This window comes from Penicillium riverlandense, assembly GCF_028828495.1.
Source record: "Penicillium riverlandense strain IBT 135883 chromosome Unknown utg000011l_segment0_segment0, whole genome shotgun sequence".
Taxonomy (NCBI): Eukaryota; Fungi; Ascomycota; class Eurotiomycetes; order Eurotiales; family Aspergillaceae; genus Penicillium; species Penicillium riverlandense.
This window is the reverse complement of record NW_026643201.1, coordinates 947,135-959,638: the sequence shown is the minus strand read 5'-3', so window position 1 is coordinate 959,638 and position 12,504 is coordinate 947,135. Positions and strand designations below refer to the sequence as shown.

Here is a 12,504-nt window from a genome sequence, read left to right as displayed (position 1 = left end):
AAGAATGAAATTTTTCGACGGACTGTCTCCGCTCTCCTCACCGAGGGCCCCTTTTTCGACCTCTACTCCGTCGAGCAAGGACTCCGCTACGCAGGTTTTTTGAAAAAATTTCCCTTTTTCACTATTGTGCTCAGACAGGCCCGCTAGGTGCGGACCGCCGAGGGTGGAGCCATTATTGGAAGCCAAAAAAACGAAAAAAGACAGCCTCCTAGATCATCGTGGAGATCGCAGTGGATAAGGGCCGGGTGCGCCATCGGCACTAAGCCCCGCAACGAGAAGACTTTGCGAGGTGCCCCTGCTGCGCGAGCACGCCCCGGAATGGCATAATATTAGAACAGGATTGGGCCCGGGATTGCCCGAGGGCGTGTGCCTTTATCTAGGGCTGGTGGGAGGAGGAACAGCGGGGGCGGGCGAGGATCTGTACCTGCAGCATGGGTATCCTAGTGCGTCAGCTGTGGTAATAGGCATGGACTACGGCTGTCCATCCTTGTGTAGTTAACAGGTCTTATCAGCGCACCACGATCCAGACCTGGACGACAGCCAAATCCAGCCGAGGCCGATCACCAATGAAGTGCTTCACCAGAATCATCTCAGAGATAAGACATGTGAAGGGCCACGTGAGAATAGGAATGGCCAGCGGGATTCCGTCAGACCGTGCCCAGCCAGGACCTCCCCATCGTGCTTACTCCGTAGAGGATACAGTATGGGGTAATCCGGATCCGATGTGGACACGGTTGAAACAATGTTCCCAGCGAGAAAACGCCGAGGGATCTCCCGTTGTCCCCTAGTTGTTTTTCACCCAAGACACTCCTATTGAACTCTCATGTCAGTAAGAAAAGCATCCCACTCTCCCCACAGAAAACAATCCTCCAGGATCGTTAACCGGGGCGGTGATATCAGCATGATGTCCACCAGGATTGTCCGGAAAACTAAATGTTCCAGAAGCTGTGGGTCGCGGATCCTCTTGGCGTGTGGCAATACCGCGAGAGGGTGCGTGGGTATATAGCGGTCCGCTCGGGCATGTTACATTTTCCGTCCGCGCTCAATCAATCTTTCCCCGGATTCTGGATCCCCGCATGGAGCAAGCCCATCCACAATGCTACTGCGACTTTACCCTGCCAACTCCCCTCTGTCCTTTTGCCCGGATGCAGGGGCCGGCCCGTACGACTTACTTGCTTGCTACGGTAGTTAGTTACATATCAAAGGAACCCCGTGGCGTCTCGCCATCCAATGTCTCAGCGGTCAGCGATGCGAAACGAAGCGGACCCGTCGCACATATCCCTGGCTTGGGCTGGGGCGTGGGCACGTCATGACTCGATGCGCTGTAGCAAGGGGTGGTGGTAATTGGACTGGGCTGGGCTGGGCTGTGTCTTTTTTTTTTTTTTTTTTTTTTTTTTTTTGGCGCCTTTTCAGCTGAGCTGACAAAAGGCGGCGGCGTCCGGCCTGGAACGAGTTGCCTTTTCGCGTCGTTCTTCCTTGCGTAATTGCGGGGGTGGTTACGAAGATAAGGAAGGGCCAGATTGGTCACCGCAATCTTTGGGGGATCAACGCGATAATCCATGAATAATAAATAACCTCCCCGGAGCCGGAGGCCGTTTGTGCTCCGGACTCCTTGTAGTGTAGTAACTGGCGGTGCCCACGATCCCTGAGGCGTTTCCCCCGCCGGCTTTCCCTTTACGAATTTGCTGTGTTTTAGCCGCGGGAGGCGTGCGATGAGCTGGAGAGCAGGGCCGAAGCCCGACTGGACCTTACACGCATTACTATTAGGTGATAAGCTGGGGGATGGCGGGGGGTTGGAATCTATGAGTCAAGAAATCTGCTCTCGACGCCTATTACTACTTCAGCCTATATGTACGGTGAAAATTCTGCTCTCAAATAGTGCGTGGGGGACACATCCCTAGTACAATATTATCTGTCGATCCTGCGATCAGGGGGGCGCGGGATCTTCGGCCGGAAGGGGATAAAGGGAAAACGGGAGCCAAATTCCGTGACATTTGAAACTCGGCAAAATGCGGGTAATTGCAGACACTCTGACACCTCTCACCATAGTTGTACAGTCGTCGTCGTAGTTGGTGTACGCTGGATGGTGGGATCCATCCCCTGCAGATCAGGCCGACTCCGGAGTACAGTAGGATGGATCACGCCATTCCCCAGGGTGTTTCTCCAGATCATCCCTTCCGGCGTCTGAGGCTGCCGGATTCGGCGGTGGAGCCCCCACGTCTGTTCCAACACCCAAACCTGTCCTATCTCGCCTGCTCGGTAACCGGGCCGGCAGTCGAGGTGAACAGGCCAAAGTGCGGGGAGTCCTCCTTGCCAGCTTAAGATCTACATCAAGAATAGCAGGGAGCTGCAGAGATAGCCGTCAAAACCTGATAGCGGAGGACGAGTTCCCAGATGACTAGAAGACTGACCTTCCAAGATAAGAGCCATGATCATCCATTGGCCATCACATGCCTCCCCTCCCTATCACGACTGACCTAACGAATCGGGGGGTCTCGTTCTTTATCCCCAAGAGAGAGAGGGCCACCTCCCTCCCTATCGGGGGCCGGACCCGGGGCAATACTGGCCGAGTCGGGGGAACTCCCAGCTGGGTCACAAAGGCATTTACGATTGCCTAATCCATCATCATGGACAGCGCCAATCCGGGGTATGTGCCTCGTCGAGGACTGCCTCGATGGGGATCACTATGAGTGCAATGCGGCGTCATCGATGATCCTGGCTCACATCAGGGCAAACCCGCGTTAGCCGGCGTAAGGGCACGCACCCGATCACGCCACACGGTTCTTCAGCAAATTATGAGGTAATCCCCGTCCCCACACCGGGCATCCTGGAATGGAGTGCATACGTGTATACCGCAGGGGGGGTGGGCGTACAGGACGGGGGAGAAGGGCGTACAATAACGACGGGCAGTCCGATGGACATCCAGTGGACGGCCAAATCCAAGACCCTCGGAAATTCTCCCTAAAAAGAAATAATCATGATGAATTAAAAAAAAAATCCAGATTCGCCCCAGTAGTTAGTTCCCTCAACCCCTAACTAAGCCCTTCTCCACACGGACAAAAAAATTCTTTTCTTTTTTTTTTTTTTTCCCCGATTCCGACCTTCGCCCTTTCTCCCCGATTTCTCCCATTCCTCCCTTCCCCTCCATTCTTCTTCTTTCCTCGCCTTTTATTATCTCGCCCTCCCCAGATCCGCGGCCCCGTCTCCAGATTCCTTTCCCTCTCTTTATTCTTTTTCTCTTCTCCCTCGCTCTCCCTCTTTCCATCCCTTCTACCCCAAACCCCCCGCCAACAAGAAAAAGAAAGATTACACCTTGCCCGATCTACAACTAGTCGATCGCTAGGGCGCTTCCTTGAGTCTGGACCCTCGATCATCCCTGCGGTGACCAGTCCTTTCATCATATCCCATTCCATCCCCGGACGCCTCGGTTCCTCCTTTCACATTCCCACCGCCGTCTCATAAAGACCCTCTCTCGTCCCACCTGGGATTTTCACATGCCGCCTCCAACATCGGGTTTCTCAAATCTACTGAACCCGCCCAACGAGGCTGCCTCTTCTACCCCAACAGACTCATCTGAATCTTCCATGGCCTCCTCTGCGAGCCTCCTACCGCCACTCATGAAGGGTGCTCGTCCCGCGACCGAAGAGGTTCGCCAGGACCTCCCCCGGCCCTACAAGTGTCCCCTGTGCGACCGGGCCTTCCATCGTCTGGAGCATCAGACTCGCCACATCCGCACGCACACTGGCGAGAAGCCTCATGCCTGCCAGTTCCCCGGCTGCACCAAGCGCTTCAGTCGATCCGATGAACTCACTCGTCACTCGCGCATCCACAACAACCCCAACTCGCGCCGCAGTAACAAGGCTCAGCATCTGGCTGCGGCCGCTGCCGCAGCGGCCGGTCAGGATACCCCCATGGCCAGCACGGGCAACATGATGCCACCTCCCACCAAGCCGATTACTCGCTCCGCCCCGGTCTCCCAGGTCGGATCTCCGGACGTCTCGCCGCCGCACTCCTTCTCCAACTATGCCAATCACATGCGCTCCAATTTGGGCCCCTACTCGCGCAGTGGCGAGCGTGCTTCCTCGGGTATGGACATCAACCTGCTGGCCACCGCAGCCTCACAGGTCGAGCGTGACGACCACAGCGGCTATCACTCGCGCGGCCCCGTGTTCGGATCCCGCCACCACGGCAGCAGTCGCGGCCTGCCGTCTTTGTCGGCCTATGCCATCTCCCAGAACATGACCCGGTCGCATTCCAACGATGACGACGACGGCTACGGGCATCGCGTCAAGCGCTCGCGACCCAACTCGCCCAACTCCACCGCGCCTTCCTCTCCCACCTTCTCCCACGACTCGCTGTCCCCAACGCCCGACCACACTCCTCTGGCGACGCCCGCCCATTCCCCTCGTCTCCGCCCGATGGGCCAACACGAGCTGCACCTCCCGTCAATCCGCCACCTGTCGCTCCAGCACACTCCCGCTCTGGCCCCCATGGAGCCCCAGCCCGAAGGCCCCAACTACTACAGCCCCGGTCCGGGCAACATGGGGCCGAGTCTCAGCGACATCATGTCCAAATCGGACGGGACGCAGCGCAAGCTGCCCGTGCCGCAGGTACCCAAGGTGGCCGTGCAGGATATGCTGAATCCAACTAGCGGCTTCTCGTCCATGTCCTCGTCGACCAACAATTCCGTGGCCGGCGGCGACTTGGCCGATCGCTACTAATTTCACTTCTTATTTCATGTGTTGTTATGCGCGCTACGAAACGATATAGACTTGGTGCATTTCTTTGACTGAATGATCTGGTTTGCGGGCATCATCGGTGTCGGATTGGAATCTGTTCGGGTTGCTTTTTCTTTTTTGCTGTTGTTTGACTTTTTGTGTTTTTGTCAAGGCGTCTCGTACCTACCGATAGACGGATCCGGGGTTGTTTTTCTTTTCTTCGGATTGTTCGCGTTTCTTACTTCCCAAAATTTTCTTACTTTTTGGTTCCTCTTCTCCTCTCCTGGGGTTGAGAGTTGAGGCCTGTGGTCTTGACTTTTTCTCTTCTCTTCTCTTATCAACGACTTGTTGATTTACTTAATTGCTGATCCCGTTTGACGGGAAATGAAAATCTCACTATCAAACTATCTTTCCATGCCGTAGATGCAATAGAAGTCACTCTTATTATAGTACGGATGCTGACTGGTACATACTATATCCTGCCCCCATATATTTGCTTGCCCTAACCAGTACAGGTTTCTCACACTATATGGCCTCCGTAACTACTCCTATGGACATGTTGACGACTAGTCGTTTCCACCAATATTAGTGTGTGACTACAAACGTGATGTGATCAAGCCGACCAACCACCAACCAAACAGCTCTCCATCACACCACGAACCAAATCCCCGCTCATCAGGAGGCCCTGGCGCTCCCGGCAGATGTGGAAGAGGCAGATAAGAGCCCGGTCGTTAACTCCTATCTCAGTCCCCGACTCGAGCCTATCCCCGGAATCGACCAGTCGTTATCTGTATCTACCCCGTACTGTTTAGAGTGTGGTAAGTGCAGAACGGGCCTAGTAGGTAGGGTGGATATGTATGTCGTGCATGCTGACGAGCAGCAATGTGCAGATCTGTGTTGAGTTGAGTTGGGAGAAGGATCATCTCGAAAAGAGTCGCAGGCCATTATTCTCAAGGTAAATAAGTCCTCTTTCTTTTCTTTGTGTCGCTACTCGCGCGCATGAACTCGACGTCTCGAGATTAATGGCAGGCAGCTAGTCCGTCAGATTGACTAACTACCCTAGTCCTTCCTCCTCTTCTCTTCCCCTTCCCCGCGCGGTCATCCGGACGGAGCATGTCGGAAGAAATATCAGTCGCAAGACCCGACGACACAGACCAAGTACTACTGCTAGTCAACTGTCGCAGTCGCAGTCCCGAACCCGCCAGCTCACTGCAACTATCCCGGAGTAAAAAGCAGGGCCCAGTAATCGTCGCCAGTTCCTCACTGTCGTCGTCGGACTTGGAATCTCCCAGTCTCGCAGATAAGAGCGACAGTATCCGGATTCTCGAGAACAGGGCCATGGGGGAGGAGCCAGCGCCCGCCGGCGCTGACAGATCGTGTGCATTATCATCATCATCTTCTTCTTCTTCATGGAGTACGGCCGCGCTGTCCTCCTCGTCTCGAGCGCCGTCGTTCTCCACAAGCCCAAGACGCAGTCCAGGGTTATATGGCTGTCTCTTCCACATGCTGGACTGCCACGAGTCCTTTGACGAGATCGCAGAATGGCGAGCGCATGTCCTCAGCCATTTTCATGCACACCCGCCCCCTCCCACAGCGCGGTGTCCTCTCTGCCCAAATGTCAAGTTTACCAGCACCGGCGCAGTGACGTCTCCAGGTGCATCGCCCATACTGGAGAATCCAACTAGCCACGAGTCGATTCCAGACCCTTCTCCTCTCCCCACTCCAACCTCAATCCTTGCATCTGAGCACGAACAAGAACAACATCCCACGGCATGGTCTCACCTCCTCACCCACGTCGCAACAGCCCATTACCAGCACGGCCACACGCTAGCAGGAAGCCGACCGGACTTTGAGCTAATGGGCTATCTATATCGGCTGCGTCTGATCTCAGATGCCCAGTTCAAGGCGATGCAGCTGCCGCCTGCGCCGTCGAGTCCCGCGTATCATCGCTCACTGGATGGCGTGCGGAGGAGTATTGGGTCGGCGGATGAGCCATATTGTGCGCCGTATAGTCGGAGGAGGGAGGAGAGGCTGAGGGGGCAGTCGCCTAATAATGGGCTTGGTGTGGTGTGATCTTGTTCTGCGTTTGGAGGAGAATGGGGCGTTGTATATTTTGTATGTATTTCTGGCTCTTCGTATGTACTGCGTCTCTATCGTAAATGAATGCTGTGGTCAATCTAGGAAAGAAGTCAAGTTGCGGTCTGTCTATAGATCCGATCAAAGTCAAACAGAGCAAACACCCGCACTTCCTCCTCCATTCCGAACCATTCGTTAATTCTCTCTCATGTCCCCAGAAATGCGACCCTCGTCCTCACTGCTGCGCCAATCCTGAAATCACTCCCTCCGCGCCCACCGAATCCCGGTCGCATCGAGCACCGGCGCACCCCCACCCACACGTTCCCTCGCCCGTCCACCTTCTCCCTCTCTTATCCACCATCCCACCCGAAAATGGAGCGATTATCCCTCAACGACAGCCCTGCGGGCGGACAGCAGCAGCGAAACCAACAGTTTCCTCAACAGAATGACCGAGCCCTCGGTCCCTCGGCCCCAGGCCAGATGGGCCAGCAGCAGCAGACCTCCGGCCCGCCGCAATTGCCCCCCCAGATGTTCACGACCGCGGCCCAGTTGCTCGACTTGACAGATAGTATGTGGTCGCCTGGGTCTAATGATGGCCGATACTGACAGGACCTAGAAAAACTCGTCCTCGTCCTTCGCGATGGGAGGAAACTGATCGGCGTGCTGCGAAGCTGGGATCAATTCGGTATGACAGTCACATAGGCCGACGCCACGCAAGTCTTAACCATCGTTGTTTAGCGAATCTCGTCCTTCAGGAAACCATCGAACGAATCTACGCCGGGAATCTGTACGCCGATGTGCCGCGCGGCATTTTCCTCGTTCGCGGCGAGAATGTTCTTCTTCTAGGCGAAGTGGTGCGTACATTACTTTCGTGAATTTCGGTATCGAGTGTTGACGACTTGATTTATCCAGGACCTCGACCGCGAGGATGACATCCCCTCCTCCGTCACCAAGGCCTCGTTCGAGGAGGTCTTCGAACTCAAGAAGAAGGAAGACAGCCTGCGCAAATCCGGCGATAAGAAGCGCCACACTCAGTTAGCGGCGCTCGGGTTTGAGCCGGAGCATAGCGGTGAGATTTTGTTTTAGTGGTGAGAGAAAAAGTGGTGTCGACTTAGTTTTGTATCAATGATCTCTCTACGCGCAGAGAGTGAAGGAGTTTCCAGCATGTGTGAGAGCACGACTCCAATGGCTTCGCGACCGGGCGATGAGAGGATGGCTCCGATTGAACCACCCACGATGGCCAGGAGCATAGAGGATATCGTCTATGACACTCCGCCTGTCAAAGTCTAGTGAATTCTTTGACATGAATGAATCCAATGTTATAATCATGTCCCACTATAGAGTGAGAGTAGTCGAGCTTATCGATAACACGCCAAGAGTTGGATCTTTTTTTTTCTCTTCCTTCAGATTTCACCGCCAACTTCACTTGTCACACAGCCATCATGGCGACTCTGGCGGAAAAGCTCGAGAAGATCAAGTCTCCGAAGCTGCAGAATCAGCACCATGTATGTCTTCCCCCTGGTGATTCTGTGGGCGCATGGCTAACCAGAACAGACCGCTGTGGTGCTCTCTGCCGTCGAAGACACCCTCCGCGACCAAAAAGCGGATTTCTCACCCACGGCCTATTTTGCCGCGTTGCTCGCCCTACTATCTCAATCGCTCTCCGCAACCGAAGGAATTGTGAACAAGGAACTGGCCACCTCGGTCGTCTACCTGCTCGATCTGACAACCGCCTATGCCCCCGCCTCCATCCTCCGCTCCAAATTCTCTCAGATCCTCACCAGTCTCGCACCGGCCCTGTCCCTGCCCGAGGTCGACGCCCCGCTCCTCCGTCCGTCTATCGGCTGTCTCGAGTCCCTGCTCATTGCCCAAGATGCGGCGTCCTGGAATCTCCCCCACACCCAGGTTGGTCCCCGCCGGGCCATGGCCGGCCTGCTGAGCCTCTCAGTCGACCACCGCCCCAAAGTCCGCAAGAGGGCTCAGGATGCTCTGATCAATGTCCTCAAGTCTTCCCCGCCAAGCCCTTCCCTCGACCACCCGGCCGCTGATATGTGCGCCGAATCCGCCATGAAGACCCTGGCCGACAGCATTGCGGCTGCTGGCAAACAGAAAAAGGGCCGGCAGGAGGCACAGCACCACCGTGACACCCACGAGCCGCTCGTGATCCATTCGCTGCAACTCGTCAAGACCATTGCCTCTGCCTCGGGCGGTTGGCCGAGCAAGAAAATCGAGTCGCTGTGTGAACTGTTGATGAACGCCTCGCGCTCCAGCAATGAGTATATCACCATGGGTGCATTTGAGGTCTTCGAGGTCATCTTCGAAGGTATGGCTGATGAATTCTCGTCCGCCAAACTGCCGCGTCTGTTGGATGCCATCTCCGAGCTGAAGCCTGCTCAGAACGACTCGCAGCTTCTGCCGCCCTGGATTGCGGTGCTCTCTCGTGGATATGATGTTTCTGCACAGATTAATCCCGAAGATACATTTGCCAAACTGCCTGATCTGTTCCAGTTGATCTCTGGATTTTTGGCATCGCCATCGAACAACATCCGTGTGTCGGCTTCCGAGTGTCTGATCTCGTTTCTACACAACTGCATCCCCGACTCTGTCATCGTGGATGCGTCAGTCTACGATGAGAAGACGCTGGAAAAGCTGGCCCGGGCTGCAACAGACCTTCTCTCTGTTAAATACCAGGCCGCGTGGATGGAAGTGTTTAATGTCTGCGCCGCCATGTTCGACTGCTTCAAGTGGCGATCCAGCCCATTCCTGGTAGATATTGTCACCACTATCGGCGAGCTGCGCAGTAACGAGTCCTTCCACGGCAAGAAGGAGGCGGATCGCGTGCTGGGCAGCGCCATCCAGGCAATGGGCCCAGCGGCAGTGCTGGAGCTTCTGCCGCTGAACATCATCGACCAGAAACCCGGCCAACCTGGCCGCGTCTGGCTGCTCCCTATCCTGCGGGACTCTGTGACCAATACAAACCTGCGTCATTTCAGGACCGAGATGGTGCCCCTGAGTGAGGCGCTGTACCAGAAGGTTGTGAATTATGGGGCCGCTGAGAAGACGGTTGAAGTCAAAATTTTCGAGACCCTGGTTCAACAGACGTGGGGTATTCTCCCGGGCTACTGCGAGCTGCCGCTGGATCTGATTGATGCTTTCGACCAGGGCTTCGCGGAGCTGTTGTCGAACGTCTTGTACAAACAGACCGAGCTGCGCGTGGATGTCTGTCGTGCTCTGCAGAACCTGGTTGAGTCGAACCAGGCTATTTTGTCTGTTGAAGGCGATGAAGATGATTTGATTCTGCAGCGTCGTATCACCAAGGCTGCCGCGAAGAAGAACATTGCTCACCTCGCTGGCTTTTCCAGCAATCTGTTGGCTGTGCTGTTCAACGTGTACAGCCAGACGCTGCCGCACTACCGGGGTTATATCCTTCAGTGTATCAATGCGTATCTCAGCATTGCTCCCGAGACGGTACGCAAATATCTTCTCGTTTATCCACAGCAACTAATATTTCTCGCAGGAACTTAATGACACTTTTGTGCGCGTCACCTCAATGCTCGAGTCATCTCTGGCTTCCGAGCAAGAGGCCGCCGCCGCCAAACAGGCCGACTCAAGCTCAACCGACAAGATGCCGCCAACCTCGCACACCCTGATTGACTTGGTCATTGCCATGTCTATCTACCTGCCGCGCTCCAGCTTCAGTGGTCTGTTCGCCCTCGCAGCACACATTCTCAACAGCCCGTCTCCGAACCCGGACCAGCAACTCATCAAGAAGGCCTACAAGCTGATTCCCCGTCTTGCTTCCACTGAGACGGGCAGCGCCGCTCTGCAGGAACGCAGCGGTGAGCTGCACGCCCTCATGCTGGCCACGTCCGACAAAACTCCGGCTTCTGGCCGACGTGACCGCATGCTCGCCATCCACGAGCTGATTACGCACCTGCCTACATCGGACCTGCATTTCATTCCGTCCATCATGTCCGAGGTGGTGCTGGGGTGCAAGGAAAGCAACGAGAAGGCCCGTACTGCAGCCTTCGATCTGTTGATCCACCTCGCCAAGCGCACCATCGACCCCGAGCGCAACCCTGCCGGCACCGTGATCCGCAACTCACTGGTACCGCACATGCCTGACGACTCGCCTGATGCCCCGGCTACTATCGAGGAATTTTTCACCATGGTCTCTGCCGGTCTGGCAGGCACGTCGCCGCACATGGTCGCCGCATCCGTGACGGCTCTGTCGCGACTGTTCTTCGATTTCCACACCCAGCTGCAACCGGAGATGGTCACCGATCTCGTGCAGACCGTCGAGCTCTTCCTGACCAGCAACAACCGAGAGATCGTCCGCTCAGTCCTTGGTTTCGTCAAGGTGGCCGTCGTCGTCCTCCCGGAAGATATCCTGCGTCCGCGCCTGGCAACCCTCGTCCCCAACCTCATGGCCTGGAACAAAGAACACAAGGGTCGTCTCCGCAGCAAGGTAAAGGGTATCATCGACCGGCTCGTCCGCCGATTCGGCGCACCCCTCCTAGAGAGTCTCGTCGGCGAGGCCGATCGCAAGTTGGTAGTCAATATCCGCAAGCAGCGCGAACGCAGCAAGCGCAAGAAGAAGGAGGGCGCTGAAGCCGAGGGTGAGGATGGTGAGGAAGCTGAGGAGGATGGTGCCCGGCAAGCCGGCAATGCCTTCGACAAGGCGGTTTACGGCTCCGATTTCTCGGACTCGTCCGATAACGACAACTCGGACGATGACGCTAGCGAGATTGACGTCGACGACCAGGGCGTCGCGCGGATCAAGGGCCGGCCCAATGCCAACAAGAAGAAATCCTCCGCGCAGGGCAACCAGTACATCCGCGAACTGTCACCGGAAGACAACCCGCTCGACCTGCTAGCTCCCAACGCGCTGGCCAATATCTCAACCACCAAGCCGTCCCAGCGCTTCCTCAACACCGGCCCCGGCGCGCGCAGGAAGCGTTCCGCCAAGGTCGACGCGGATGGCCGTCTCGTTCTGGGTGGTGATGATGACGATGCTGCGGATGTTGAACTGAGCGGCGCTGCTGCTGGTCCGGCGGGTATTAACGCGTACCTTGCTGCCGTCAGTGGACCGGACGCCGTCCGCCGCGGACAGAAGGGGAAGCTGAAGATCGGACAGGCGCAGAAGAAGAAGTCTGGTGGGGGTGATGGGATGGATCTGGATGAGGAGGATGAGGGCGATGTGAATGCGCAGATGCGTGGTGCTGCGGGTCCGGGGCGTCGTGGGCTGGGAATGCCCAAGACGCCTGGTGCTTCGGGGAACACTGGCGGACGTGTTGAGAAGCGTCGCAGTCCGGGGAAGAGTGGAAGGGGTCAGATCCGGGCTGGAAGGGGTCGGCGGAGGTAGATTATTAGACTGTTCCTATGTGGGAAGGTGTTTCTTTTGTTTTCTTTTTCTGGTATTAGGTTAAATACCCTTTCTGATTATTCAGTTTATTCCGGTCTTGTTGATTAGATTATGTAGATTGGACTGTCGTTGATGGATGAATAGGACTTCTTTATTATATCTTAACCTTGCTATGAGCTTGATCCTAAAGTATGTACTGTGTACTCGAAAAACACAGATAAATCAACTGGGTATCAAATTCATTCATGAGGAGTCTTGTATACACTCTACAAGTACAATGATAGAGCAAATATTTGGAGAGAAAAGAAAAGAGCGAAAAAAGAAAAGCAATAGTCCATGCATACA

The 12,504-nt window shown here is 55.6% G+C and overlaps 4 protein-coding genes across 4 annotated transcripts; all 4 read left to right on the top strand.

The window, feature by feature from the left end:
* Positions 1–3,494: 3,494 nt before the first annotated feature.
* On the top strand, positions 3,495–4,721 carry N7474_011075 (C2H2-type zinc finger protein; the record flags this gene model as incomplete). The annotated part of the gene is made up of 1 exon (XM_057202485.1): positions 3,495–4,721. One exon carries the CDS (start codon positions 3,495–3,497, stop codon positions 4,719–4,721), a length of 1,227 nt encoding a protein of 408 aa, XP_057047769.1.
* Positions 4,722–5,831: 1,110 nt separating this feature from the next.
* Positions 5,832–6,791, top strand: N7474_011074 (uncharacterized protein; the record flags this gene model as incomplete). The annotated part of the gene is made up of 1 exon (XM_057202484.1): positions 5,832–6,791. The coding sequence occupies one exon, from the start codon at positions 5,832–5,834 to the stop codon at positions 6,789–6,791; it is 960 nt and encodes a 319-aa protein (XP_057047768.1).
* A 375-nt stretch (positions 6,792–7,166) lies between these two features.
* N7474_011073 (uncharacterized protein) lies at positions 7,167–7,880 on the top strand (the record flags this gene model as incomplete). The annotated part of the gene is made up of 3 exons (XM_057202483.1): positions 7,167–7,362; positions 7,533–7,648; positions 7,707–7,880. 3 exons carry the CDS (start codon positions 7,167–7,169, stop codon positions 7,878–7,880), a joined length of 486 nt encoding a protein of 161 aa, XP_057047767.1.
* A 356-nt stretch (positions 7,881–8,236) lies between these two features.
* N7474_011072 (mRNA-binding protein RRP12) lies at positions 8,237–12,159 on the top strand (the record flags this gene model as incomplete). Its single annotated transcript, XM_057202482.1, has 3 exons — positions 8,237–8,299; positions 8,349–10,262; positions 10,312–12,159. 3 exons carry the CDS (start codon positions 8,237–8,239, stop codon positions 12,157–12,159), a joined length of 3,825 nt encoding a protein of 1,274 aa, XP_057047766.1.
* Between the last annotated feature and the right edge of the window lie 345 nt (positions 12,160–12,504).